The sequence below is a fragment of the Macaca nemestrina genome, chromosome 20, assembly GCF_043159975.1.
Source record: "Macaca nemestrina isolate mMacNem1 chromosome 20, mMacNem.hap1, whole genome shotgun sequence".
Lineage (NCBI taxonomy): Eukaryota > Metazoa > Chordata > Mammalia > Primates > Cercopithecidae > Macaca > Macaca nemestrina.
Genome location: NC_092144.1, coordinates 54,128,019 through 54,154,270, shown reverse-complemented (window position 1 = coordinate 54,154,270; position 26,252 = coordinate 54,128,019). Strand labels below are relative to the sequence as shown.

At 40.7% G+C, this 26,252-nt stretch overlaps 1 protein-coding gene across 12 annotated transcripts; it reads left to right on the top strand.

Moving 5' to 3' along the window:
• Positions 1–1,853: 1,853 nt before the first annotated feature.
• On the top strand, positions 1,854–25,485 carry LOC105463835 (zinc finger protein 45). 12 transcript variants are annotated; one of them, XM_071087051.1, is made up of 10 exons: positions 1,854–1,929; positions 2,470–2,737; positions 4,456–4,538; positions 5,776–5,897; positions 11,356–11,514; positions 11,606–11,678; positions 13,615–13,661; positions 16,128–16,254; positions 16,864–16,956; positions 20,884–25,485. In XM_071087051.1, the coding sequence occupies exons 7-10, from the start codon at positions 13,647–13,649 to the stop codon at positions 22,698–22,700; spliced, it is 2,052 nt and encodes a 683-aa protein (XP_070943152.1). In that variant the 5' UTR covers positions 1,854–1,929; positions 2,470–2,737; positions 4,456–4,538; positions 5,776–5,897; positions 11,356–11,514; positions 11,606–11,678; positions 13,615–13,646; the 3' UTR covers positions 22,701–25,485. The 12 variants fall into 12 exon arrangements, with proteins under 12 accessions (XP_070943152.1, XP_070943150.1, XP_070943149.1 ...); XM_071087049.1 differs by having other exon boundaries at positions 1,866–1,929; positions 2,437–2,737; positions 5,779–5,897; XM_071087048.1 differs by having other exon boundaries at positions 1,866–1,929; positions 2,437–2,737.
• Positions 25,486–26,252: the final 767 nt, after the last annotated feature.

Here is a 26,252-nt window from a genome sequence, read left to right as displayed (position 1 = left end):
AGGAAATTGAGTTTGTCAAATGTCCAATGACATCCAAAGATTAAGTAAGGTTATTTTCTCGAATCTGAATTTAAGTAACATATTTAAATCTCATATAGACACACTTATAGGATAAACATGTTCAGGGTAGTTGTCTTTAGATTTGCATTATTTGGGAAAGGAGCAGCCTTTGCTCACACGTGCACTAATAAAAGGCCACAAGTTTAGGATTATGAGAGAGGCCTGAATTCTGCTAAGATGTAGGGATAAATGATTAGCAATCATTATTCTGGAGGTCACAAATTTGCAACTTCCCCAGTTATCCTTATAAATAACATCGCTATTGCAGAACCTAAGACTGGCCTTTTGCTATATCTTTTCAGGCTTTTGCATTTTTGATGACCAGATGACCCCACCCAGACCCACAATTCTTGACTCTACCAGTCATGTGGCATCCACCCAGAAGAGGTCCACATCCCTGTGATTGCATCCCCAACCAATTGCATCCCCAACCAATCAGCAGCACCCATTCCCTAGCCCCCTGACCACCAAACTATCTTTTAAAAACCCCACCCTCCAAATTTTTAGGGAGGCTGACTTCAGTAACAGTAAAGCTTCTGTCAATGGAAAGACTGAAACTTTGTAAAATATCTGAAGAGATTATTTTGAGCCAAACGCAAGTGTCCATGGCCCAGGACATAGCCCTCAGAGGACCCTGAGAACATATGCCCAAAGTGGTCAGGCCACAGCTAGCGTTTATAAACTGTCATGGCGCTGGTGGGAGTGTCTTATACGGATAGCTGGCAAAGAGAACTTACAGGTTGCTTTCTATCACTTGCCAGTTTCAGCAGGTTTCTTATCTGGTCTTGGAATCACACCCTGCTGGTCCCCTGTCTCAGCCCAAATGGAACATTGTTCAAATGTTTACATCTACTCCTATGTAGTCAACTTCTATTTTTTGTTTTTTACCCTTCCATAATAAAGTTAGAAAAATATTTAGTTTCTACCTAGGAGAAAAGTGAATAGTATAGCTTTCTGTATTTTTTGCATTTCATGTCTTAATCCCTCACTTCACCTCCCTCTCCTTAGTGAATATACATAGACACTTTGGCAAATCATAGGACATCTTTACAGATCCTGATTTTGAGAGCAAGAAGTGATGTGATTCCTTAATCTGATTTTTTTCAAGATTTTATATAGGATAGACCCTATTCAATACTATATACTTTCTTCAGTATCCTGAGAATGAAAGACAACTAAGTGCAAGAAAAGTGGAAAATTTTGCTGCTTTTGTTTCATGTCCTGCTGGACGATTGCATCTCCTTTTTTGAGCATTTTTAATAACAGATGAATCCAGACCCATATAATAAAAAGGCTTGTTGCTCAGGGCGGCTCTGGCCACCTCTTTTATTAGCTCTGTTTTTAGCTCACACATAGCATTCCTTTGCAATTTCCTTTTTTTCATATTTGCAACTTCTGTCACGTATAAAAGGGAACAATGGCAAAAGGAAAACGCAAGCTGAGCTCTACAGGCAGTGACTTAGATTCCACCTGCTAATGCAAAAGGAAAATTGCAGGCTGGCGGGAAGCTCAGCCCTACAGAGGATTCTGGGATGTGTAGTCCAGACTTTTGGGGGCACTTCCGCTCTGGGAAAGCGTGGCTTTGTTATTTGCTCTACTGGGGAAATAGGAACCCATAACCCAGTGCTCAGTGGGTTCGGTGGTACTTCGGCTACTTGAGGACGAGAACACGAAGCCTGCTCCCCTCGGGGATTCTGGGAAATACGATTCGGCCGTGGGAGTTGAAGCCGGCACTTCCGCCTAGAGGGGCGGGGCAGCGGCTGCCGTTCCTCCCGGGGATGCTGGGAAGTGTAGTTCCAGAGCTCCCTGCCGTCCCAGGCACTTCCGCTGCAAGAGGTTGAGAGCGCGGCCTTCATTCCTCTCGTGGAGGTGAGTGAGCCTTGGGATCCCGCGACCTGTTTTAACTTTTATGGCTTGGTCGTAGGATCAGCGGGGCTCGCTCTTCGGTCAGCAGGAAAAGACGCTGCGGCGAGCAGCGGAGGGCGGAGTTGAATGGCAGGGCAGCTGATTGCCTTACTCTATCCGGAGCCGCTGCGTTCGGGGCGGTTCGAGAGTCCCCAGATTGGGAGTGGACCTGGATGGGGCGGCGTCTGAGGGTCTCCTGGACTCTCAGCGGCCCGACCCGCCTGCCCTCACCTCCCACAGCTCTGTCGCTTCCTAGCGGTATAACGTGGGGTGGGAACTTAATCTTTTGGTGCTTAGTTTCTGGTCTTAGTTTCCTTTTCTGCAAAACGGAATATTAACCTTATGTATCTGTTTTGACAATTAGTAATATAGTACAAGTAAAATGTGTATAGAATAGTACAGGAATGTGGCAACATGTTGGCTATTAATATTAAAACTATGGTAATAACCTTAAAAATATTCATTTTTCAGCAAGCGCCTGGCTTTCCTTTCTGATTCCTGCAGGAGAGGAGGCTGTTCCTGGACTATTTCTGACCTGTTTTTTAAGAAAGAGTGCATCACTCAACAGGTGGCATCTGGAGTTATCCTCTGTGGATTTTCCAGGATCTCAGACAAGATCGTGCAATCTCCCAGCCTCCTTTCCTTCCCCTGCTCTGGCTTCTGAAAGAATGCTGCGGAGAGGAGGAAAGAGAACATCCTGGCTCCTAGCAGCAGAGCCCCACTGTGACAGGACCTAGCATTCACCTTTCTCTTCTGTTCCGAGTGGAAGAAGGTATTTCATGCATTGCAAATGTTTCTGCTACAGAAGTGTCCCGTTATTGAGTAATTGGGGAAAATGTGACATGGATATTAGTCACACTAAACATTGGGTGCTATCACTCTGAGGGCTTTATAAAAACTAACACACTGAACCTTCACAAAGGCTTTGTGTTGTGGGTTCTGTTCACCTTACAAAGGTGATGTGGGTACTGTTGTTACACCAATTTTGCAGACGAGGAAATGGAGAGAGCCTAATTTACTTTCCTATGTCACAGTGCTAGTAAGAACAGTGGGATTTGTGTCCTAGAATTGGGTTCCTTACATCTGAATACCCTTGGTCCCACAGTTTGAAATCCCAATTTAGAATTAGGAAATAAAATAAACAATCCATATAAATAAGCATAGGAAACTGGCTACAGAGGAGCCATTTGAGATCAAGTTGGGGACGGAGGTCGGAATTTTACTGTAGAAGATTTTGAAAGAAAGGTTGAGTTTGAACTTCTTTATAAAATTTTGAAAGAATTCTCATTTAATTTAATTTTAAGCAATATTAGTAGTTCATATTATAATCATAGAGATGCATGTTCTCTGTACAGGATGCAGAAAATACAGAAATATAAAATATTACCAATTTTCTTAATACTAGGATATAGATTATTATCAACATTTTAATGCATTTCTGTTTGGCAGTTTTTAATGTGTTTTTGTCTGTTTTATGAAATTGTTATCACACTATTCATAGTGGGTTGTTACTCCCTTATTTTCGACTATGGAAATATCCAAACATACCCAAATATAATGAACTCTTACATACAGTCACCCTGCTTCCATCCTTGCTAATCTTATTGCCTCTCCCACCAACTTTTTTTTTCCCTTGAGTATTTCAAAACAAACCCAGATGTTCAGTCAGTAAGGCTTAAAAACTAATAATTATCATTCATTGTGTTTTCTGTGTTTTGCTTTTTTTGAGATGGAGTCTTGCTCCATTGCCCAGGCTGGAGTGCAATGGCGTGATCTCGGCTCACTGCAACCGCTGCCTCCTGGGTTCAAGCAATTCTCCTGCCTCTGGGATTACAGATGCCCGCCACCACGCCCGGCTAATTTTTGTATTTTAGTAGAGACTGGGTTTCTCCATGTTGGCCAGGCTGGTCTCAAACTTGACCTCAAGTGATCCACCCACCTCAGCCTCCCAAAGTGTTGGGATTCCAGGTGTGAGCCACCATGCCGGGCCTCATTAATTGTTTATATATGAAGGCCAAGGGAGGGGAGATTCTATTCATTTGCCAGGGCTGCCATAAGAAAATACTAAAAATTGGTTGGATTATACAGAAATGTATTTGTTACAGTTCTGGCAGCTAGAAGTCCAAGATCAAGGTGTCGCCAGTTTTGGTATCTTATAAGGCCTCTCCCCTCTGTGTGCTTGAGCTCCCTTGCTGTATGTCAACTTCATCACCTCTTTAAAGACCCTATTTCCAAAGACAGTTATTTTCTGAGATACTGATCATTAGGACTTTAACATTTTGAGAGAGGCACACACAATTCAGCCCATAATAGATATTAGCAGCAACTCTAAGGTTTTTGACTCCTGGCAGCTAGGAGAATGCTACTTATGTGAGAAAGCTAGAAAGAGTTGCAATTTAGGAAAAGGAAGAAGATTGATTTTCTTTGCTTTTTTGGAGTTGCACTTGCCACTGGCATATAACTCTTGGTTTCTTATCTCTCTCCCATTAGACTTCAGGGACCTCTGTTTCATGGACATTATCATATTCTCAGAGTACCCAGCAAGAGGTTTGCAAAGAGGAGTTATTCAGTGAGTAAGTGTGATTCATGTAGCTCTCCAACAGGCATCTGGATTTTGGGTGCTACAGCTTGCAATTAGAGAACAAAATAGAAAGATTACCCATAGTCCTTGTCCATTATCTCACGTTTGATGGGCTGTAGAATCCATCAACTTTTTCAGAGTATTCAAAAGTTGAGTACAATTGTGGATAATATTGTACAATTGTGGATAATATCTAAAACAAACTGCCTTAAAGACAAATCAAACCACTGTTAAGGTACAGTCTTTTTTGTTTTTGAGACAAAGTCTTGCTCTGTCGCCGAGGCTGGAGTGCAGTGGTGTGATCTTGGCTCACTGCAACCTCCACCTCCCAGGTTTGAGCGATTCTCCTGTCTCAGCCTCCCCAGTAGCTGGGATTACAGGTGTGCACCACCATGCCCAACTAATTTTTGTATTTTTAGTAGAGACGGGGTTTTGGCATGTTGGTCAGGTTAGTCTCGAACTCCTGACCTCAAGTGATCTGCCCGCCTCTTCCTCTCAAAGTGCTGGGATTATAGGCATGAACCACCATGCCTGGCCAGGTTTAATATTTATCACATGGAGATTATGGTAAGGACTGCTGACATTTGTTGGGTGTTTCTTATGACTTGGAGAATTTCTAGTGGTTTCCATGCACTAGCTTATTTGTTTTTTATGACAGTTGTATTTTATTCTGATTTTAAAGATGAAGAGCAAACACAGACAAGTTAACTATACAGATGACCCGGTGGCATAGTCAGCGGGGCAGAGCCAGAATCAAACTTCAGTAGCAAGTCGGAACACTCAGTAACTGAATAACCTTGGGCAAGTTACTTGAACTTTCTGTGCCTCAGTTTTCTTACCCGTTAAGTAGGGATGATATTAATAACTACCTCGTAAAGTTTCTGTGAACAGATATGTAACAATGTTTGAAGTAGCGCCTCGCATGTAGTAAGTCCTCTGTGTATTATAGACTAAAGCTGGCCTTCATCTTCTACAGATAAATTGAAAAATGCAACAAGTTATTGAAGGAGCAAAGGGGTGTGTGTGTGTGTGTGTATATATATATTTTTGCTTTGTTTTGTTTTGAGACAGAGTCTCGCTCTGTCATCCAGGCTGGAGCGCAGTGGCACAATCTCGGCTCACTGCAACCTCCGCCTCCAGGGTTCAACCAGTTCTCTGCCTCAGCCTCCTGAGTACCTGGCATTACAGGCTTCCGCCACCATGCCTGGCTAATTTTTTTGTATTTTTAGTAGAGATGGGGTTTCACCATCTTGGCCAGGCTGGTCTTGAACTCCTGACCTCGTGATCCACCTGCCTGGGACTCCCAAAGTGCTGGGATTACACGCGTGAGCCACCACACCCGGCCTCAAAGGTATATTTTTAAGTATTCTTTTCTTCCCCACTTTCTGCTTTTTCTATGGATGCTTTCTGTTATATATTTAAACAAATGTGTATAGTTTCTATGATAGTGATTGCTGAAACCTATAACGAAGTCTAATTTGCTGTCTTTTGAACTTAGCGAGTCCCTGTGGGATGATTCTATGGTCTATATTGCCTTAATAAAAAGGTCTACGCCTGCACTATCCAATAGTGTAGCCATTAGCTACATATTATTATTGGCACCTGAAACATGACTAGTCTGAATTGAGATATGTTATAATCGTAAGGCACAACAGATTTCAAAGACCTACTATGAAAAAAAGAATGTAAAATCCCTCAGTAATTCTTATACTGATTACAAGTTGAGGGGATAATATTTTGGATATGTTGGGTTAAAGAAAATATATTGTTGAAATTAAGCTCACTTGCTTCATTTTACCTTTTTAAATGTAGCTATGAGAAAAATTTAAATTACACAAATAGCTTGCCTGCATTATATTTCTCTTGGACAGCACTGGTCCAAGAGAAAGGGAAGCCTCCCCTTTCACTCTGAGAATTTGCCTCCAGAAGCATTACTAGTCATTCTGCAGCTCTTTCCTCTTAGAGAGAGCTCGAGGGGCATCTTATACTGGAGAGAAGCAGGGAGCTGATAATCAGTAGGCCTGAGTGCCAGGCAGAGCCATGCCCCCAGCTTCCCGGGTGCCCGTGGACAGTTCCGTCAACTCTTTAAGAGGCAATGTAGAATAATGGCAGTGGTTCTTGAACTGTGGTCACATCAGAATCACAAGACCCAGGCCCTAGACTCCTTCTGTGAGCTTGAACCTCTGTGTTCTTTATTAGTAATTCAGGTGTTCTGGTCACCTATTCACCCCATTGGTAAAGGAGGGATTCCCCACCTGCTACTGTCTAAGAGTCCCCCAGACATTGAAACTTAATCCCCATTGTGGTATTATTAAGAGGTGAGGCCTTTGGGAAATGATTAAGTCATGAGGGCATGAAGGAGTTAATGCCCTTATAAAAGAGGCTTCAGAGAGAGAGTTCACCTCCCTTGTTCTTCTGCTATGTGAAGACACAGCATTCCCCCGTCCCCCTTTTCCCCTACCCTTTTGCCACGTGAGAACACAGCAAAAAGGCCCTCACTGGACCCACAACCTGCTGGAGCCTTGATCTTAGACTTCCCATCCTTCAGAACTTTTAAGTTTAGGAGTACACGTGCAGGTTTGTTATATAGGTAAACTTGTGACATGGGGGTTTGTTGTACAGATTATTTTGTCACTAGTGCCCATTAGTTATTTTTTCTGATCCTCCACGCTCTGATGGAGACCCCAGCATCTGTTGTTCCCCTCTATGTGTCCATGTGTTCTCATCATTTCGCTCCCACTTATGAGTGAGAACATGTGGTATTTGGTTTTCTGTTACTGTGTTAGTTTACTAAGAATAATGTCCTCCAGCTCCATCCATCTTCCTGCAAAGGACATTTTTTTTTTTTTTTTTTTGAGACAGTTTTGCTCTTGTTGCCCAGGCTGGAGTGCAATGGTGCCATCTCAGCTCACCACAACCTCGACCTCCCAGGTTCAAGCGATTCTCCTGCCTCATCCTCCTGAGTAGCTGGGATTACAGGCATTCACCACTTTGCCTGGTTAATTTTGTATTTTTTTTTTTCAGTAGAGACAGGGTTTCTCCATGTTGGTCAGGCTGGTCTCATACTCCTAACCTCAGGTGATCCACCTGCCTCAGTCTCCCAAAGTGCTGGGATTACAGGTGTGAGCCACTGCACCCAGTCAGGATATCTTTTTTATGGCTGCATAGTATTCCATGGTATATATGCACCACATTTCCTTTATCTAGACTGCTGTTGACGGGCATTTAGGTTGATTCCATGTCTTTGCTAAATACCAGACCTATGGCTTTTTAACAAAAAAAAAAATTTCTGTGTTCTTCAGGGCTGAATTACATGCCTTCAGTTATCAGATATCTACATGGCTTTCTCTTCCTATATTTGAGGTCTCTGCTCAAATATAAGAGAAATATTTCATGACAAAAACTTGTTCTGTGACAGCCCCTCCTTTCATCTCTTTTTATTTCTTTACCCTGCCTTCTTGTTCTTAAAAGTGTCTCTCACTATATATTGGGGGTTTGTTATGCCCTCGTGGCCCATTATAATATCAGCTTTGTGAGATCAAGGTCTTCGTTCACTGCTGTATATTTCACATCTAGGACCCTTGGCTGGCACAGAGTAGACCCTTCAACAATTATATGTGGAATGAATGGTTCAGGTGATAAATAATGAGGCCTTGATCCACATGGTGTATCTATCAACTATTCACTACATCATTAAAGTAGCCATTGTGCAAATCTTTGAGTTCCTTCCAAATGCTTGTAGCAATATAGTAGGTGTTGGGGATGGAGCAGGAAACGAAACTCCCCATTAGACAGGTGTAACGCATATAAGTAAGTAAATATCTAGAAGGATGTTAGAGAGGAATAAGGGCTTAGAGAAAAGAATTAAGCAGAGATGAGGGATAGGAAGTGTTGGGGTGCAGTTAGGAGACCGAAATTATCTACAGGATGGCTAGAGACTCTGAGGTGGTGACATTTGAATAAAGAAGGAAGAGGTTCTTAGTGTGGCTCTTCTAATAGTCTCTCCGGCCCTAGCCTCCTCCCCATCAAGCCTCCTCCTGTCTGAGAGAGTAATCTGTTTCTAACACTCCTTTCCGGAAGTTCTTCAGTGCTCTCCTGCTGACTTGCAGATAATATTGTGACTTGAACATCATCATGGTTTGAATTCTGCCTTCCTGTCCCATCTCTTTCTGCCTATCATTTGTCTTCACATCATGACATTTGTTCTCTGGGAGTTTTATAGTGATTTGGATTCTCTGGCTAATACAGCTCAGTCATCCTCCAGGGCTCAGATTAAGCCACGTTTGCGTAGAACCCCCTGCATTCCAGTGTGGGCTTAGGAGCCCATTCCTCATGCTGCCAGAGGATGCTGTGCACTACTCTGGCATTTAGCCATGTGTAGTGGAATTGCCAGTTTCCTCATCACTAGACTGTGAGCATCTTGAGGCTGGAGAATTGCATCTCTTTTAGTAAGGTTCCCACAAGTCTTCATTGAGTTAATAAACTCATCTATTTAATGAAGTAGTAATAAATTCACCTGCCTAGTGCTAATTATGCAGGCAGTAAAACAGTGTTCGTTCTCAGTATTTTAAGGGACATATTCTGTAGGTTCCGTAACAGTGACTCATGCTGCATTGACTTTGAAGAGCAGAGAGTACTGTCCTAAGATGTATTTAACAAAATCCAGAGATGCTTTTCCTTCCAAAAATGACTTTGATCTTGCCCAAGGACAGCAAATATTGTGAAAGACCTAGAGGAAAAACTTGGAAATAAAATCTCTGCTCTCCAAATCCTCCCAACTGGAGTCAGTCTCAGAATTATACAACTCAGAGAGACCTTAGACCAACTAGTCTAGTCTTCCTATGTGCATCTCCATGTCTGATGGTGGGTTCATTCATTCTTTCAGTCATTTCTGCTGGGCAATTACTTTGTACAGGAACTGTTTTAGGTACTTGGGATATAAAGCTGAATAAGCATTCATCACAAGACAGATGGTTGATGTGCTATTATCACTTTTTTCCCCAAGGCAATGGAAATATACCCCCTGCAAAACATTCTTATTGAGAAGAGGTTGCTGGGCAAATAATAGAGTTAGAACAAAGTGAATTACAAATTCTAAAAGTATTTCAGGCTGGGTGTGGTGGCTCACACCTATAATCCCAGCACTTTGGGAGGCCAAGGTGGGTAGATCACTTGAGGTCAGGAGTTCGAGACCAGCCTAGCCAAAATGGGGAAACCTCATCTCTACTAAAGAAACAAAAGAAACAAAAAAAATGGCCGGGCACGGTGGCTCAAGCCTGTAATCCCAGCACTTTGGGAGGCCGAGACGGGCGGATCACGAGGTCAGGAGATCAAGACCATCCTGGCTAACACAGTGAAACCCCGTCTCTACTAAAAAATACAAAAACTTAGCCGGGCGAGGTGGCAGGCGCCTGTAGTCCCAGCTACTCGGGAGGCTGAGGCAGGAGAATGGCGTGAACCCGGGAGGCGGAGCTTGCAGTGAGCTGAGATCCGGCCACTGCACTCCAGCCTGGGTGACAGAGCGAGACTCCGTCTCAAAAAAATAAAAAATTTAAAAAAAAAAAAAAAAAAAAAGAAACAAAAAAAATTAGCCAAGAATGGTGGTGGGTGCCTGTAATCCCAGCTATTGGGGAGGCTGAGGCAGGATAATCTTTTGAACCAGAAGGCTGAGGTTGCAGTGAGCCAAGATCATTCCACTGAACTCCAGACTGGGCCACAATGTGAGACTCCATTTCAGAAAAATAAATAAATATTTCTTCTAAGATTGGAAGGTTTTATGTTTCCCGTTTCCGTAGTAAGGGTTCTTCTATCTGAACTGAGAGAACTAAGAATAATTTACTAATAAATGAAACAGTAATTAACTAATACTAAACTTTTAATCTGGGTATTTTACTCTGTTTCCACCCTCCATAGAATCAGAATCATACCCTGAGAGCTACAAGGAGAACTCCATTTTTCACTGTGCAGGGGCTCTCTCCTGAAGGGTCAAGTGGAATCTGGAATCCAGCCCATGCTTCCCCATCATCAAGCCATGTGAAGCTGCAGACTCCCTGAGTGTCTTAGTCCGTTTGTGCTGCTATAACAAAATATACCATAGACTGGGTGGCTTAAACAGCAAACCTTTATAACTCACAGTCCTGGAGATGGGGAAGTCCATGATCAAGTCACTGGCAAATCCAGTGTCTAATGAGGCCACTCTTAGTGGTTTGCAGAAGCTATTGTCTTGTATCTTCCTGCGGGGAAGAGAGAAGGAGCTAGGTTACTTGCTTTTCTTACAAGGACAGCAATCCCATTATGGAGGCTTCACCCTCATGACCTAATTACCTCCTAAAGGCCCCACCTCCCAATAACATCACATTAGGGCTTCAACATAAGAATTTTGAGGGGACACAGACGTTGGTCCACAGCAGCAAGGGAGGGGCTCCTTGACTGTTTCATGTAAAGCAGCTGCATGGGTTTATGCATAACTTCTATTGATTGTTTAAGCTGCCAGAAACTGTTCCACGTGTTTTATGTATACTTAGTCACTTTCACTGATCTTCCTATGAGGTAGTTATTATTATTATATCCAATTTATAGATTAGACATTAGAGCACAAAGTACTAGCAAGTTGGAGATGCCCGTATTCCAGTACTGGTGGGCTGGTTCTGGAGTCTAGACTGTTCACAACTCTGTTCTCTACTCCCTTAAGCAGCTCCCTTGGCTTCAGAGTCCAATCTCCATTTCTCTGCCTTTTACCCCTAACTCTGGAGCCCTCATTTCTCCTTCCATGAAACCTTAGATTCCTATCTGCTTATTTTTGTCTTTAGAAGCAACAGAGAGACAAGATTTGGAATAGTGGCTCTTGTATGAAAGCCAGATTCAGGTACTGTTCCTGCCTCTTGACCTCACCGAGCCTCAGCTTCCTCGCCTGTTAAATGGATACAATTGCCATCATCATATTTGTTGAGAACTCCCTAAAATGCCAGGTATTATGCCAAGGGCATTGCATAAATTCACTCATTGATTCCTCACAGTAATCCTATGATTAACATCCTGTTTTCATTTCCTTTCTTTTAGCTGAGCATAGGCACAGAGGTTTGGGTGGTTGGACCAAGGTCACACAACTGATGCAACAGTAGGTTCTTCACAGGTATGTGTGAAGTACCTTAATGAAACATCATGGACCAGCTTCTTCATATGTTAAACATCACCATTTTTGTTGTTATTACTGTACTTACTGTAGCTTGTTAATTTCAGTGACATTGATTATCTAATTTATAGCTGCATAAATCTTGCAGAGTCACGATTTTTTATTCAATTTCCTCTGTCTCTGTGATAATCTTTTTAAGGCCGTACTGTTAAAGTAAATTTTGCAAGGTCTTTTTTTTTTAGATTTTGTCTTTCTCTTTAGAGATAGAGTCTCGCTCTGTTGGCCAGGTTGGTCTTGAACTCTTGGCCTCAAGCAATTCTCCCACCTTGGACACAGAGTGCTAGGATTACAGGCATAAGCCACCATGCACAGCCAAATTTTTCAGGGTCTTATACCTTTTAGAAACCAGTCCATATAGTCAAATTCATAGAGAGAACGTGGTTATCGGGGGCTGGGAGGGGGAATGGGGAATTATTACTTAATGGGTACAGAAAAAATTCTGATGATGGATGGTGGTGATGGTTGCACAACAATGTAAATGTACTTACCGAACGTAACCACTTAAATGGTTAAAATGGTAAATTTTATGCTACGTATTTTACTATCAAAAAAGCAGTCATCTATGTACAGTAGTCCCCCCTTATCCACAGCAAATACCTTCCAAGAGCCCCAGTGAATGACTTAAACCTCCGATATTACCGAAGCCTCAATATACTTTGTTTTTCCTTTACCTACATACTTATGATAAAGCTTAATTTATAAATTAGGCACAGTAAGAGACTAACAATAACTCAGAATAATGATAAAATACTGTAACAAAAGTTCTATCAACATGGTCTCTCTGTCTCTCAAAATATCTTACTGCACTCTACTCACCTATTTTTGGACCATAGTTGACTTCAGGTAACTGAAACCACAGAAAGCAAAACTATGGATAGGAAGGACCTCTGTAATCTTAAGTATTATTGCAAAAGCCTCAAATTAAGTGTGGGAAACCAAGAGAGAATAACAGGTATTTCAGAGGTTAAAGGCAAGGTTAAAGCACAAACCTCTACTAAAAAATTCATTGGCTGAGTGTGGTGGCTCAGACCTGTAATCCCAGCACTTTGGGAGGCTGAGGCAGGAGGATCACTTGAGCTCAGGAGTTCGAGACCGGCTCGGGCAACATAGCAAGACCTCGTCTCTACAAAAAGTCAAAAAATTAGCTGGACATGGTGGTGCACACCTGTGGTCCCAGCTACTTGGGAGGCTGAGGTGGGAGGATCGCTTGAGCCCAGGTATGAGTTCATGATTGTGCCGCTGCACTCCAACCTGCGCAGCAGAGCAAGACCCTGTCTCCAAAAAAAAAAAAAATATATTGGTAGAAACCATTAATGAGGACAGGTTTTATGTTACTGAATGTTATATGCTTTTCTGCAGCTAAGAAGTAAGGTACTCTGAAAATGTTCTTTGAGCTTTTCCCCTCATTTAATTCGTAAACAATCCTATGAGGTTAATTCTCTCATTGTTAATCTCTTCATTTTATGGCGTGAAAGAACTGAGGCACAGAGATATTAATAATTTGTCCAGGATTTCATAGCAAATAACAATGCCATAAATCTAGGCACTTGGCCCCAGAGGTTACTCTTAATCTGAGCATTTTACTCTCAATTTCTACTCCCCCTAGAATCAGTCATACCCTGAGAGCCACAAGGAAATACTATGTTAGGGGCACACTGTGTGTGGTCAGGCAGGTCACTCGCTTGCCAGAGTCTTACAGTCAGAGGGACAAGTAGTATCTGGAATCCAGCCTAGTCTCTGTTCATCAAGCCAGCCTGAGGAAGGAACACTGTTGCTATTTCATGTTTAAAAAACAGCTATGTGGGTTAGTGACATCCTTGGCCAAACTCTCATGGCTTTTTTCTCCTTCCCCCTTGTTTTCTCCTTCCCTCTTAAGACTTGGCACTTCTCCAGAAGGAGGAGGACAAAATGACAAAGTCTAAGGTGAGTTGGACCTCCCTTTCTCCATAAAAATTGTCATCTCATTTCTGAAAGATTACACACACCTTATTCTTTTTGTTAGGAAGATGAAGGAGAACAGTAGACATTTAAGAACCTCTTGTGTGCCAGATGCTTGCTGCTTTTTACTTTTGTGTTAATTTTTCTTGCTTCACTTTATGACTTTATGATTTGATAAATAAGCATAGAAAAGTCAGTAACAGAATAAAAATCTCTCATTTTCCTACTATTTCCCTTACAAAACAACTGTTTTGATTTTCCATGTTATTTTCCTCAGATGTATTCTGTGTATTTGTAAGCATTGTATAGATAAAATGTTCAAGTTACACCTTTTCTAATTAATATTATTTGCCGCATATTTTTATAGTCCCTTGAATTGATGTTACTCTGTGGTGTGTGTGTGAAATAACTTTTCTCCTCATTCATCAACATTTAGGTAGTTTAGAATTTTTACTGAAAACGGTTACTACAGTTTTCCCACAAATAACCATTTTTTTCCAAAAAGCAATTTGAAGGAGTTTTGCTATTATTTACTTTTAATGTTATAGAAACACTATATTGAAAAAGTACTTTTGATATGTGGTACTTTGGGTATTTCGTATATCAATGATTCAAATATGACATCGTGCAACATGATATCTCTGATCAGAGAAAACATTATTAGGTATTTCCATGTAAGAAAGCTAGATTTTTCTTACCCAGGCCTGAGTTGTACCCTATGTATGTTTATTTACTGATCTGTATTGTTTTACTCTTATGTTAACTTATTTTATTCAAGTAATAATGTACTTAATTTTAGAAGTCCAGTAGTACAAGAGGACTTACCAGATACTTTTCTTACTGTATTTATTCCTCACACCAACTTTATGAGGCAGTACTTGGTCTCATGCGCATTTTAATTACAAAGAAACAAGATTGTAGAATTGTGGAAAGTTGCTTAGTTTCACTTAGGATACCAGAGATCCAACCGATTTCAAAAGACTCCAGGATTTTTACTTAATTGAAGAGAGAGAGGCAAAGGAAAAGAATTCTTCACTCAGAGGACCTGGCCCTTTTTGTGTGGGTGCCTAGCTTGTCCTGGTTAGTGGAAGATGCCTCAGATAATACCACCTCTACTTGATTCTCTCTCCAGTGGCCTCTTCTTCTCTATGATCACTGTCATTCATTTAGGGCACCTGAATGTGCAGGGCTCCAGGGATGAACAGCGTTCATATGATTAAAACAATATGATATGCTGGCTGGGCGCCATGGCTTACACCTGTAATTCCAGCAATTTGTGAGGCTGAGGCAGGTGGATCACTTGAGGTCAGGAGTTCGAGACCAGCCTGGCCGAACATGGCAAAACCCTATCTGTACTAAAAATACAAAAATTATCCTGGCATGGTGGTGCATGCCTGTAATCCTAGCTTCTTGGGAGGCTGAGGCACGAGAATCACTTGAACCCAGGAGGCGGAGATTGCAGTGAGCTAAGATCATACCACTGCACTCCAGCCTGGGGAACAGACAAGGCTCTGTCTCAGACAAACAAACAAACAAACTATACGATATGCTAGTGATTCTTTATCATGGGTGATTTTACCACCCCGCCCCCCACTCCCCGGCAATATCTGGAAACATTTTTGGTACCACAGGTCAGGGGTGCTACCAGCATCTAGTAGGTAGAAGCTAAGGATGCTGCAAAACACCCTACAGTGCCCTAGACACCCCCACACAGCAGACAGCTATTCCACCTGAAATAGCAATAGTGCTGAGTTTGAGAAACCCTCCTCTACACAAAGCTATACGACACCAGCAAAATGTAGGTGAACAACAACGTATATGCTAAAAAAAAACAAAGACTTAAAATCATCACTAGAAATTTTACAGAGTTGTAAGATAAAACTCTAAATGGAATATCAATAAAAGGACAGTAACAGGCGAGATACCAAAGAAAAATAAAGATGTCCAGTAAATATATGAAAATATGATCTTACTAATTAAGTACACACCAAAAAACCAAGTTGTTTCTTACTGAACAGATTGCCTAGGATTTTGAAAAAGTCAGTTATATTCAATGTTATATATGGTATGGAGAATCAATGATATTTACTTTCTCTTGGGGATAGGATAAGATAGGGAAAAATTGAAAAGAAGATCTGTCGTACATCATAATTTGGAAGTTGCATATTCTCTGACATTGTGATTTTTCACTTCTTGGAACTTACCTAAGAAAATAGGTGGGTAATATCTATGTAAAAAGTTGTTCTTTACAGCATTTATTATAAAAAGGAAAAATCTCTAAAATAAAATACACTTTATATGGAATGTTTAACTATATGATAGTAAAGTTGAGTATGGTCTCTTAAGAATCTGGCACCTTTCCCTATACATCTTTTTCACATTTCTCAGTGCTATCTGTCTTCCAGTGGACCTATATTGCAAGATTTAGGTGGAGTGTGTTTGATGTTGTAGGAGCCAGTGACATTCAAGGACGTGGCTGTGGTCTTCTCTGAGGAGGAGCTGCGACTGCTGAACCTTGCCCAGAGGAAGTTGTACCGAGATGTGATGCTGGAGAACTTCAGGAATGTGGTCTCAGTGGGTGAGGACAGGCATTCTCTGACTGAACATTGTCTCCCTCCGGTGTCTCTCTGTCCTTGGGTATACAGGGGCTTTGGAGCTCTTGAACTGGTTTTCAGTTTTCTAATCATCCATCATAAGACAGATATGGAATTTTTAGTCTTTCCCCCTGGCAAAAGTGTGTATTTTGTTAATGAACTATAACTTGACAGCATGACAACTATACACTTTTATACTTTCTCAAATTGTGGTCATCTCCAATTAATGGCTCATGATATACATTTGATGAATTGTACCATTGGTTTTTTTAATGAAATAAAATGGGGTAGAAAATGTCAGAGCACTTGGCAATAACTGCACATTGCAGCAAAGACTATGTCTTGTTGCCAAGAAGAATGTGAGAGACAATGGAGAGGGTATGATGAAAACATATTTTTTTTCTAGTAATTTATACTTATATCTGCATATCTTGGGTCTTTGCATGAAATATACTTCCTCCAATGGGTCATGATTAGAAGTGTGGAAAACACTAATTTTGATGTCCTGAAGACGATGAAATGAGGACAAGAATTTTTAGTAATTTTGGCCTCTAATGTATTAATTATAAACCTATGTCCTTGCCTTTTCACAGGGCATCAGTCCACACCAGATGGTCTGCCCCAGTTAGAGAGAGAAGAAAAGCTGTGGATGATGAAGATGGCAACCCAGAGAGATAACTCCTCAGGTGAGGAGGGGCTGGGGCTGCTGGACTTTTTTCTATTAGTCTTGGAGATATTCCAAGGTTGGTAAACAAAAATATGTGATGAAGGCATAGTCTAGAACAGTTTTTTCCCCCTGATAAATATCTAATCTAATTCTAATTTATTGGGTGCTTTTGGATATATGAAGATCTGTATTCATTAACCCACTTAGTTTGTTCAGGATGCTAAAACAAAATAGTACGGACTGGGGAATTTATAAACAACAGAAATTTATTTCTGACATTTCTGGGGGCTGGGAAGTCCAAGTTCAAGGCATCAGCAGATTCGATGTCTGCTGAGGGCCCACTTCCTGATCTAATGACAGCACCTTCTTGCTACGTCCTTAAATGGAAGGGGCAAGAAATCTCTCTCAGGCCTCTTTTATAAGGGCACTAATCCTATTCATGAAAGATCTGCCCTTATGACATAATCACCTTCCTAATGCCTTAGGAGTTAGGATTTCAGCATACAAATGGCAAGGGCACACACATTGAGACCATAGCACCCACATCTAATGAAAGCTTAGCTTTAGTTGTAATCAAATTGAGTATCATTTCCCCCTTGTGGCTTTCCTGTAGCCATTAATAGTGAATCTTGCTCACTTGGTGAAGAACTACTTTGTAGAATAAAGATTCTCATAGCCACTTTTGAGGCAAGTCTCTATAAAAGAAAATCACTTTACACAAGGAAAAAATAATGTTTAGAGAATAGCTTTTAAGTCTTTCCCTTTAAAAGTGTTCTTTGTGGCAACCATCCCCCTCTTCCAAAGAGAGTTACAGAAAAGAATGTTACTTCTCATTTTAGACATCCCTATTCAAATATGGTATGTATGGCAATGCCTTTATTATCTACAAAATTAGCCACTAAGCAAATAAATGTTATAGAAGATAGCCATTAAATAAACATATTCTAAAGAAGGTAGATTTTAGTTTTCTCTTCATTGTAATAAGGGGCTAACGTATCATTTTCAATTAGAAACATTATAACCTAGGCAAAATAGGGAAATTGCCCTACTCAAATTGACACATTCTCAGGAAGACAAAAAAAAAGTCACATTTAAAAGTGAAAACTTGCGGCTAGGCATAGTGGCTCATGCCTGTAATCCCAGCACTTTGGGAGGCTGAGGTGGGTGGATCACCTGAGACCAGGAGTTCCAGACCAGCCTGGCCAACATGGTGAAACCCCGTCTCTACTAAAAATACAAAACTCAGTTGGGCATGGTGGCGGGCGCCTGTAATCCCAACTACTCGGGGGGCTGAGGTAGGAGAATCACTTGAACCTGGGAGGTGGAGGTTGCAGTGAGCCTAGAGTGCGCCATTTCACTGTAGCCTGGGCAACAAGAGTGAAATTCCATCTCAAAAAAAATAAATAAACATAAAAGTCAAAACTTGCAAAATATATACAGACATGACAAACTAAGTAGGCTTCAACTTAAAGGAAACACATTTATCTGTTTTCCAAGTTTCCATTATTACAATATAACTTTCTATTTGAACAATTTATTTGATTAAGAAATTAATACCTTTCTTAATCATTTAGGCTAGGAGGTGTCAAACTTTTGAGTATGAGTTACAATAAGAAATACATTTTATATCATAAATAATATAAACATTCACATATGGGTAGATGTGTGTGTGTGTGGCCTTAAACAATAATTTATGCAGAGAAATACATTACTGCTTACAAAACACATCTAATATTTTTCTATTCTGTTAATGCTTGTCACAAGTTACTGAATTTATTTCAAACTCACTAATAGTCCTAGCCTTCAGTTTGAAAAACAATGGCGTGATCCATATAGAAAAATGTATTTACATCCATCCATTTTCATAGTCTGCTTTCAGAGACAACATTATTCCCGAGTCTCTAAATATTGACTCCTACTTGAAAAAGGAAAAATTTCAAAAACAATGAGAGAACAAAAATTTTAGAAGCAATCAATCCCTAGATACCCTGGCCACTTTTCTGCCTTACGATTTTTTTTTTTCCTAGGTAATTGTTACCATGATTCTGTGATCAGCATGATTTTCTCATCAGCACTATCCACTTAGCTTAGCCCTGCATCCAGTAAAACCTTAAAACTTCCCAGAAGAATCGCTCTTTCCAGTCCCTTTCCCATTAGGCATAGTTTACTTGAAAAAGTTCTTTCACTTTTGTAATTTGGCTCAAAGTCTCCTAGAGAAGACAAGTGGGAATTCTTTTATTCAATACATCTATTGAACACTGTGTGTCAGGCGGAGCTCTTGGGTGATGATAAAGTGGTGAATGATATAAAATGCTTGTGCTCATGGATGGCAACATCCGTTCAACAAAGACATAAAAAATAATAAGGGACATATTTAGTTTGTCAGAGGGTAATACGTGCTTTGTCAAAACAAAACACGTGAATGGAACTTGCCAGGGGAGTGAGGTAGATGGGGAGAATTTACTATTTGATATTGAGTGGGAAAGAGGCCTCACTGGGCCGGGCATGGGGACTCACAACTGTAATCTTAACCCTGTGAAAGACGGAGGCAGGTGGATAGCTTGAGCTCAGGGGCTTGAGACCAGCCTAGGCAAGATGGTGAAACCCCAGCTCTACAAAAAATACAAAAATTAGCCAGGTGTGGTGGTGTGCCTCTGTAGTCCCAGCAGCTTGGGGGGATAAGGCAGGAGAATCACTTGAGCCAGGAGGTTGAGGCTGCAGTGAGCCAGGTTCACGCCACTGCACTCCAGCCTGGGTGACAGAGTGAGACCCTGTCTCAAAAAAACAAAAAGGGCCAGGCACGGTAGCTCACACTTGTAATCCCAGCACTTTGGGAGGCTGAGGCGGGTGGATCACGACATCAGGAGTTCAAAACCAGCCTGACCAACGTGGTGAAACTCCCCTGGTGGTTATGGAAACTTTAATTGCTATTAGGTTTTAGAATAATGTATGTTATTACCATAAACCTCTTCTCCCAGGTGTTCTTATGGAGGATATTTCCTAGCAAGAGGTAAAGGACCACTATCTGTTTACACTTGAACTTTAGGTATGTAGGTCAGCAATCCCCAATCTTGGCATCAAGGACTGGTTTGTTGGAAGATGGTTTTTGCACAGACTGGGGGCGGGGGGATGGTTTTGAAATGAAACTGTTCTACCTCAGATCATCAGACCTCAGTTGGATTCCCAAAAGGAGCACGCAACCTAGATCCCTCACGCACACAGTTCACAATAGGATTCACGGTCCCATAAGAATCTAATGCCGCCACTGATGTGATGGGAGGTGGAGCTCAGGCAGTAATGGCCATTTGCCTCCTGCTCACCTCCTGCTGTGTGGCCCATTTCCTAACAGGCCACGGACTGGTATTGGTGCACGGCCCAGGGGTTGGGGACCCTAACTTAGGTGATAAGGTATTTTCTGAAAAATGTATGTCTTTCTAACTAGCACAGTGCCTCAAAATCTCCCAATCTTGGAATAAACTTCCAGTGAAATAATCCCAGGCAAAGGTTTTTGATAATTTATGGTAGGAGTTTTGCTAGACATTTTGAACAGGGCCACTTTGTTCAGATGTCTATGCAGTAGGCAAATTTTGTGGAAGCTATTCATTAGACATCTGCTATAGCAAAAAATTAGGCTTTTAGTAAGGTGCAGTTTCTTGGTAAAGATTTCTTAGGAAACATGTTTCCTGTTCTGCAACCACCACATTTTTACCTGGTAGCTCACACAGAAATTTAGTGTGATTCTAAGCAGGTCTCATTAATGTGTAGTGAATGAGAACCTGATGACTCCCTCTTGGTGTCTTGGTACATGTACATGATGATAATGAGAAACGGAACCTTCTCCTGGTTCAATGAAGCCTTAGGCTGTGGGCCTGAGTTTATAAACTTGACATCTTGGAACAAAACATTATTCACATGCTCCATCTCCAAATTTTCTTTATCCTTTTAGGAGGCAAGAATCTAAAAGAGATGGAGACTCTTCAAGAAGTAGGATTAAGGTACCCGTCTCATGAAGAATTTTTCTGCTCCCAGATCTGGCAACAGATTACAAGAGAGTTAACCAAGTATCAAAATTCTGTGGTAAACATTCAAAGAACAGGCTGTCAGTTGGAAAAACGAGATGATTTGCACTATAAAGACGAGGGATTCAGTAATCAAAGTTCCCATCTTCAAGTTCACCACAGAGTCCACACTGATGAAAAACCCTACAAAGGAGAACATTGTGTGAAAAGTTTCAGCTGGAGCCCTCATCTTCAAATTAACCGAAGGGCTAATGCAGGAGAGAAGCCCTACAAATGTGAAAAATGTGATAATGCCTTCCGTCGGTTTTCAAGTCTTCAAGCCCATCAGAGAGTCCACAGTAGAGCAAAATCATACACAGATGATGCAGCTTATAGGAGTTTTAGTCAGAGGTCACATCTTCACCATCATCAGAGAGTTCCCACTGGAGAGAATCCATACAAATATGAAGAGTGTGGGAGGAACATTGGGAAAAGCTCACATTGTCAAGCTCGTCTGATAGTTCACACGGGAGAGAAACCCTATAAATGTGAGGAGTGCGGGGTAGGCTTCAGTCAGAGATCGTATCTTCAGGTTCATCTGAAAGTTCACACTGGAAAGAAACCATATAAGTGTGAAGAGTGTGGGAAGAGCTTCAGTTGGCGTTCACGACTACAGGCTCATCAGCGAATCCACACTGGCGAGAAACCATACAAATGCAATGCTTGTGGCAAGAGCTTTAGTTACAGCTCACACCTTAACATTCATTGTAGAATCCACACAGGAGAGAAACCCTATAAATGTGAGGAGTGTGGGAAAGGTTTCAGTGTGGGTTCACACCTTCAGGCCCATCAGATAAGCCACACTGGAGAGAAACCATACAAATGTGAGGAGTGTGGGAAAGGCTTCTGCCGGGCCTCAAATCTTTTGGACCATCAAAGAGGCCATACTGGAGAGAAACCATATCAGTGTGATGCATGTGGTAAGGGCTTCAGTCGTAGCTCAGATTTTAACATTCATTTTAGAGTCCATACAGGGGAAAAACCCTATAAATGTGAGGAGTGTGGCAAAGGCTTCAGCCAGGCCTCAAATCTTCTGGCCCATCAAAGAGGCCACACTGGAGAGAAACCCTACAAATGTGGTACATGTGGGAAGGGCTTCAGTCGGAGCTCAGATCTTAATGTACACTGTAGAATCCACACAGGAGAGAAACCCTATAAATGCGAGAAGTGTGGTAAGGCCTTCAGTCAGTTCTCCAGCCTTCAGGTGCATCAGAGAGTCCACACTGGAGAGAAACCATATCAGTGTGCAGAGTGTGGGAAAGGCTTCAGTGTAGGTTCACAGCTTCAAGCCCATCAGAGGTGCCACACTGGAGAGAAACCTTATCAATGTGAGGAGTGTGGGAAGGGCTTCTGTCGGGCCTCAAATTTTCTGGCACATCGTGGAGTCCACACAGGAGAAAAACCATACCGATGTGATGTGTGTGGTAAGCGCTTCAGGCAAAGATCCTACCTTCAGGCCCACCAGAGGGTCCACACAGGAGAGAGACCATACAAATGTGAGGAATGTGGGAAAGTCTTCAGCTGGAGCTCATACCTTCAAGCCCATCAAAGAGTTCACACTGGAGAAAAACCATACAAATGTGAGGAGTGTGGGAAGGGCTTCAGTTGGAGCTCAAGTCTTATCATTCATCAGCGAGTCCATGCTGATGATGAGGGTGACAAGGACTTTCCTTCATCAGAGGATTCACACAGGAAAACTCGATAAAATATGTTTTACTATCTCAGATGGGTGCTGAAATATTTTAATTATCAGAGCTATCATAGACAAAACATTTGTTTTATAAAGTCAGTAGTTCGGCCGAGTGATTGGGAGACCACACAGCAGAGAAACCTCACAAGAGTGGAGACATATGGACTGCATTCAGAACACTGACCATTAGCTGATACATGCAGACAAGAGGATCAGGAAGGATGAGTCTGATCTGGAGTAAACCAGAAGTACTAAGATGGGAATGCTGAACACTATTCCACTAGAATATAAGGTCCAAGAGGGTAGGGACTTTGTTGACTGCCAAATCTACTCTGCCTTTTCAGTGCCTAACACATTGTAATTTTTCAGTAATATTTGAAATTACTGTCATACTTGAAATTCAGTAATATTTGACATTTATCTCTAAAAGTTTCTCTAAAATTGTACTCAGAAGAAGAATTCTGCAATGCTTGGAAGATATATAAGTTAGTCATATGGCCTGATTTTCCCATTTTTGCAGGTCTCGTGGATGAGTGTTTATCAAACTGAAGGTTGCAGCTTGTTAGTGGGTCCAGAGATCAGTTTCTGGCTAGCAACTAGAAATTTTGTATGTTAACAGTACTTTATTGAGGTGTAATCTGCATGCAGTAACATGCACAAGTCTCAAGTTTATGGCTTCCTGAATTTTGACAAATGTAATAATCACCAAGATCCATGTATACAATGTCTATTAAACCAAAAAGTTTTCTTGTGCCCATTTCCAGTCAATCCCACCTCCAGTGCCAAGTATTATGATTTCTATACCATAAATTACTTAGGTCTGTTCCTGAGCTTCCTATGGATTTAGTATGTACTCATATCTAGATTCTTATGATCAAATGTATGATGATCTCAGTAGATTCAGAGAAAACATTTGACAAAATTCAGCATCCACTCATGATGAAAAAATTTTTCATAAAAGGCATCCATGAAAATCATACAAGCTAACCTTATTTTTTTACAGATGAGGGAATAATTTATATACAGTGAAACTGACTTTTTTTACATTATTAGGGAATAATTTATATACAGTGAAACTGACTAGTGTATCATCATGCATTTTGGCAAGTACTGTCATATGAACACCACCATCACAATCAAGACATTCAACAGTTCTAGCACCCCCTGCCCTGAAACTTGCATGTTCTGTTTAGTCAGTCCCTCTCCCCATCACCAGCCCTTGTCAACCACTGACTTATTTTCCATCTGTATAGTTTATATCATTACCAGAATGTCATATAAATGGAATCCTAGAGTATGTTTCCTTTGGAGTCTGGCACCTTTCACTTAATGCTTCTGAGACTCATCTGTCTTGTTGCATGTATCAGTACAGAAGTCATTTCTTTTTATTGCTGAATAGTAGTCATATGGATGTGCCAGTTTGTTTATACATTTATCACTGGTGGGATATTTGGGTTTTCAGTTTGTAGTGATTATGAAGAGAGCTGCTGTCAACATTTGCAAACAGTTTTGTGTATCCACATTTTCTTTTGTCTTAGTAAATATCTAGGAGTGGAATTGCTGGGTTGTATGGTAACAGTATATTTATGAAAAACTGACAGACTTTTCTAAAATAACTGTACCATTTTACATTCCTACTACCAGTGTATGAAAGTCCCAGTACCTTAACTTCACCAACAATTGGTATGTCAGGGTTTTGTTTTGTTTTTATTTTGTTATTAGGATTTCAAAGGTTTTATACTGGGATTTCATTTTGGTTTAATTTACATTTCCTTAATGGCCATTGAGCATCTTTACTGCTTGTTTGCTACCCATATGCTTATTTTCTTTTGTGAAATATGTTCAAATCTTTTGTCCATTTTTTTAAAACCTGAGTTGTTTGTTATTGATTTTTGAGAGTTCTTTATATGTTCTGGATAGATATCTTTGTCAGTTATGTGTTTTGCAAATATTGTATACCATTATGTGACTTGTGTTTTTATTCCATTAACAGTATTTTTCACACTAGAAATTTTTTTTTTAATGAAGTTCCTTTTTTGTCTTTGGTAGATTGTGCTTTTGGTTTCAAATAAAAGAACTCAGCCTAATCCAAGGTCACAAAGATTTTTCTCCCACTTTTTTTATCACAACTTTTATGTTTTCAGGTTTTATATTTAGATCTGTGATATATTTGAGTTAGTATTTATGTAAGATGTGAACCTTTATATAACGGAGGTCCACTATTTGCATATGAGAATCCAATTAACTATTCTTTCAGTATTGCCATGGCACCTTTATGAATCCACTAACCATACGTGTATGGGTCTTTTTCTGGCCTCAGTGCAGTTTCATTGATTTATGTGTCTATCATTTTGCCAAATATTGCACATCTTGACTTTTGTATCTGTATATAATGTCTTCAAACCAGATAGTGTGAGTCTTCCAACTCATTATTTTATTTTGTCTATCAAATTTGTTTGCCTTACCATAATTTCCAGAATCAGCTTTGTCATCTGTAAAAATAATTTGCCGGGATTTTTATTGAGATTACAATGAATATTATAGATGAGTTTGGGGACAATTGACATTTTAGCAATACTGAGAATGTTCTAAACCATATACACAGTATCTGCCTATTTGTTTAGGACTCCCTTATTTCTTCAGTAATTTGTAGTTTTAACCTACAGATCCTGCACATACTTTGTTAGATTTATACCTACACATTCCTTTTTTGGGGGTTCTAAATTAGTACTGTTTTTCAAATTTCAATTTTCAATTGTTCTTTTTCAATATATAGAAATACAGTTGATTGTTTTATGTTGACCTTGTGTCCTATGATCTTGCCAATCTTAGTTATTGGTTTAAGTAGCTGTTCTATTGATTGCTTGGGATTTTCTGTGTAGACAATCCTGTCATCTGCAAAAAAAAAAGAAGGAAAAAAAATGCTTTTCCCTCCCAATTTATATGCCTATTACAGCCCCTCTACTATGATATGGGGAAACTTCTTCCAAGGTTAGGTTTGAATGTCAAAAGTCCTTCCAAGATTAGGTTTGTATGTCAAAACTCCTGACAGTAGTCCTTTGGAATGATCAAAGAAAGATGATTACAGGGGTGGGAGGGCTGCCCAGAAAAAGGTCCAAAACAGAGAGGAAGAATAGTCAGTGTTCAGTCAGTTTATAAAGGGGGATGTCCTGCCAGCACAGAGTTTAAAAGAGGTGGTGGAGGGCATATGCACTTGTGGAGCAGTAAGTGAACGTTATCAGGATTGTGAGGGAGACTGGACATAGGCAAGAGATGCCTAGAGGTGGCTTGCACTAAGTCAAACTCCAAGTTTCCTCCAATCTTAACAATTCACCCCTGATGTTTGGGTTAGCAGCAAACTCCCAGGTTTCCTGTAAATAAACTTGCATTTGAGAGAGGCCAAATATGCAAAGTTGACCCAATAAAATTAGGCCAACAACGATGATAGCTCCCTGTAAGATAATGTGGCACCAGATGATGTTAATCCAGGCAGAAGGAGGCAGTCAGGAGAAGAAATGGGGATTCAGAAACTCTTGCTACATTTTAGTAACTGAGTAACATCGTTGA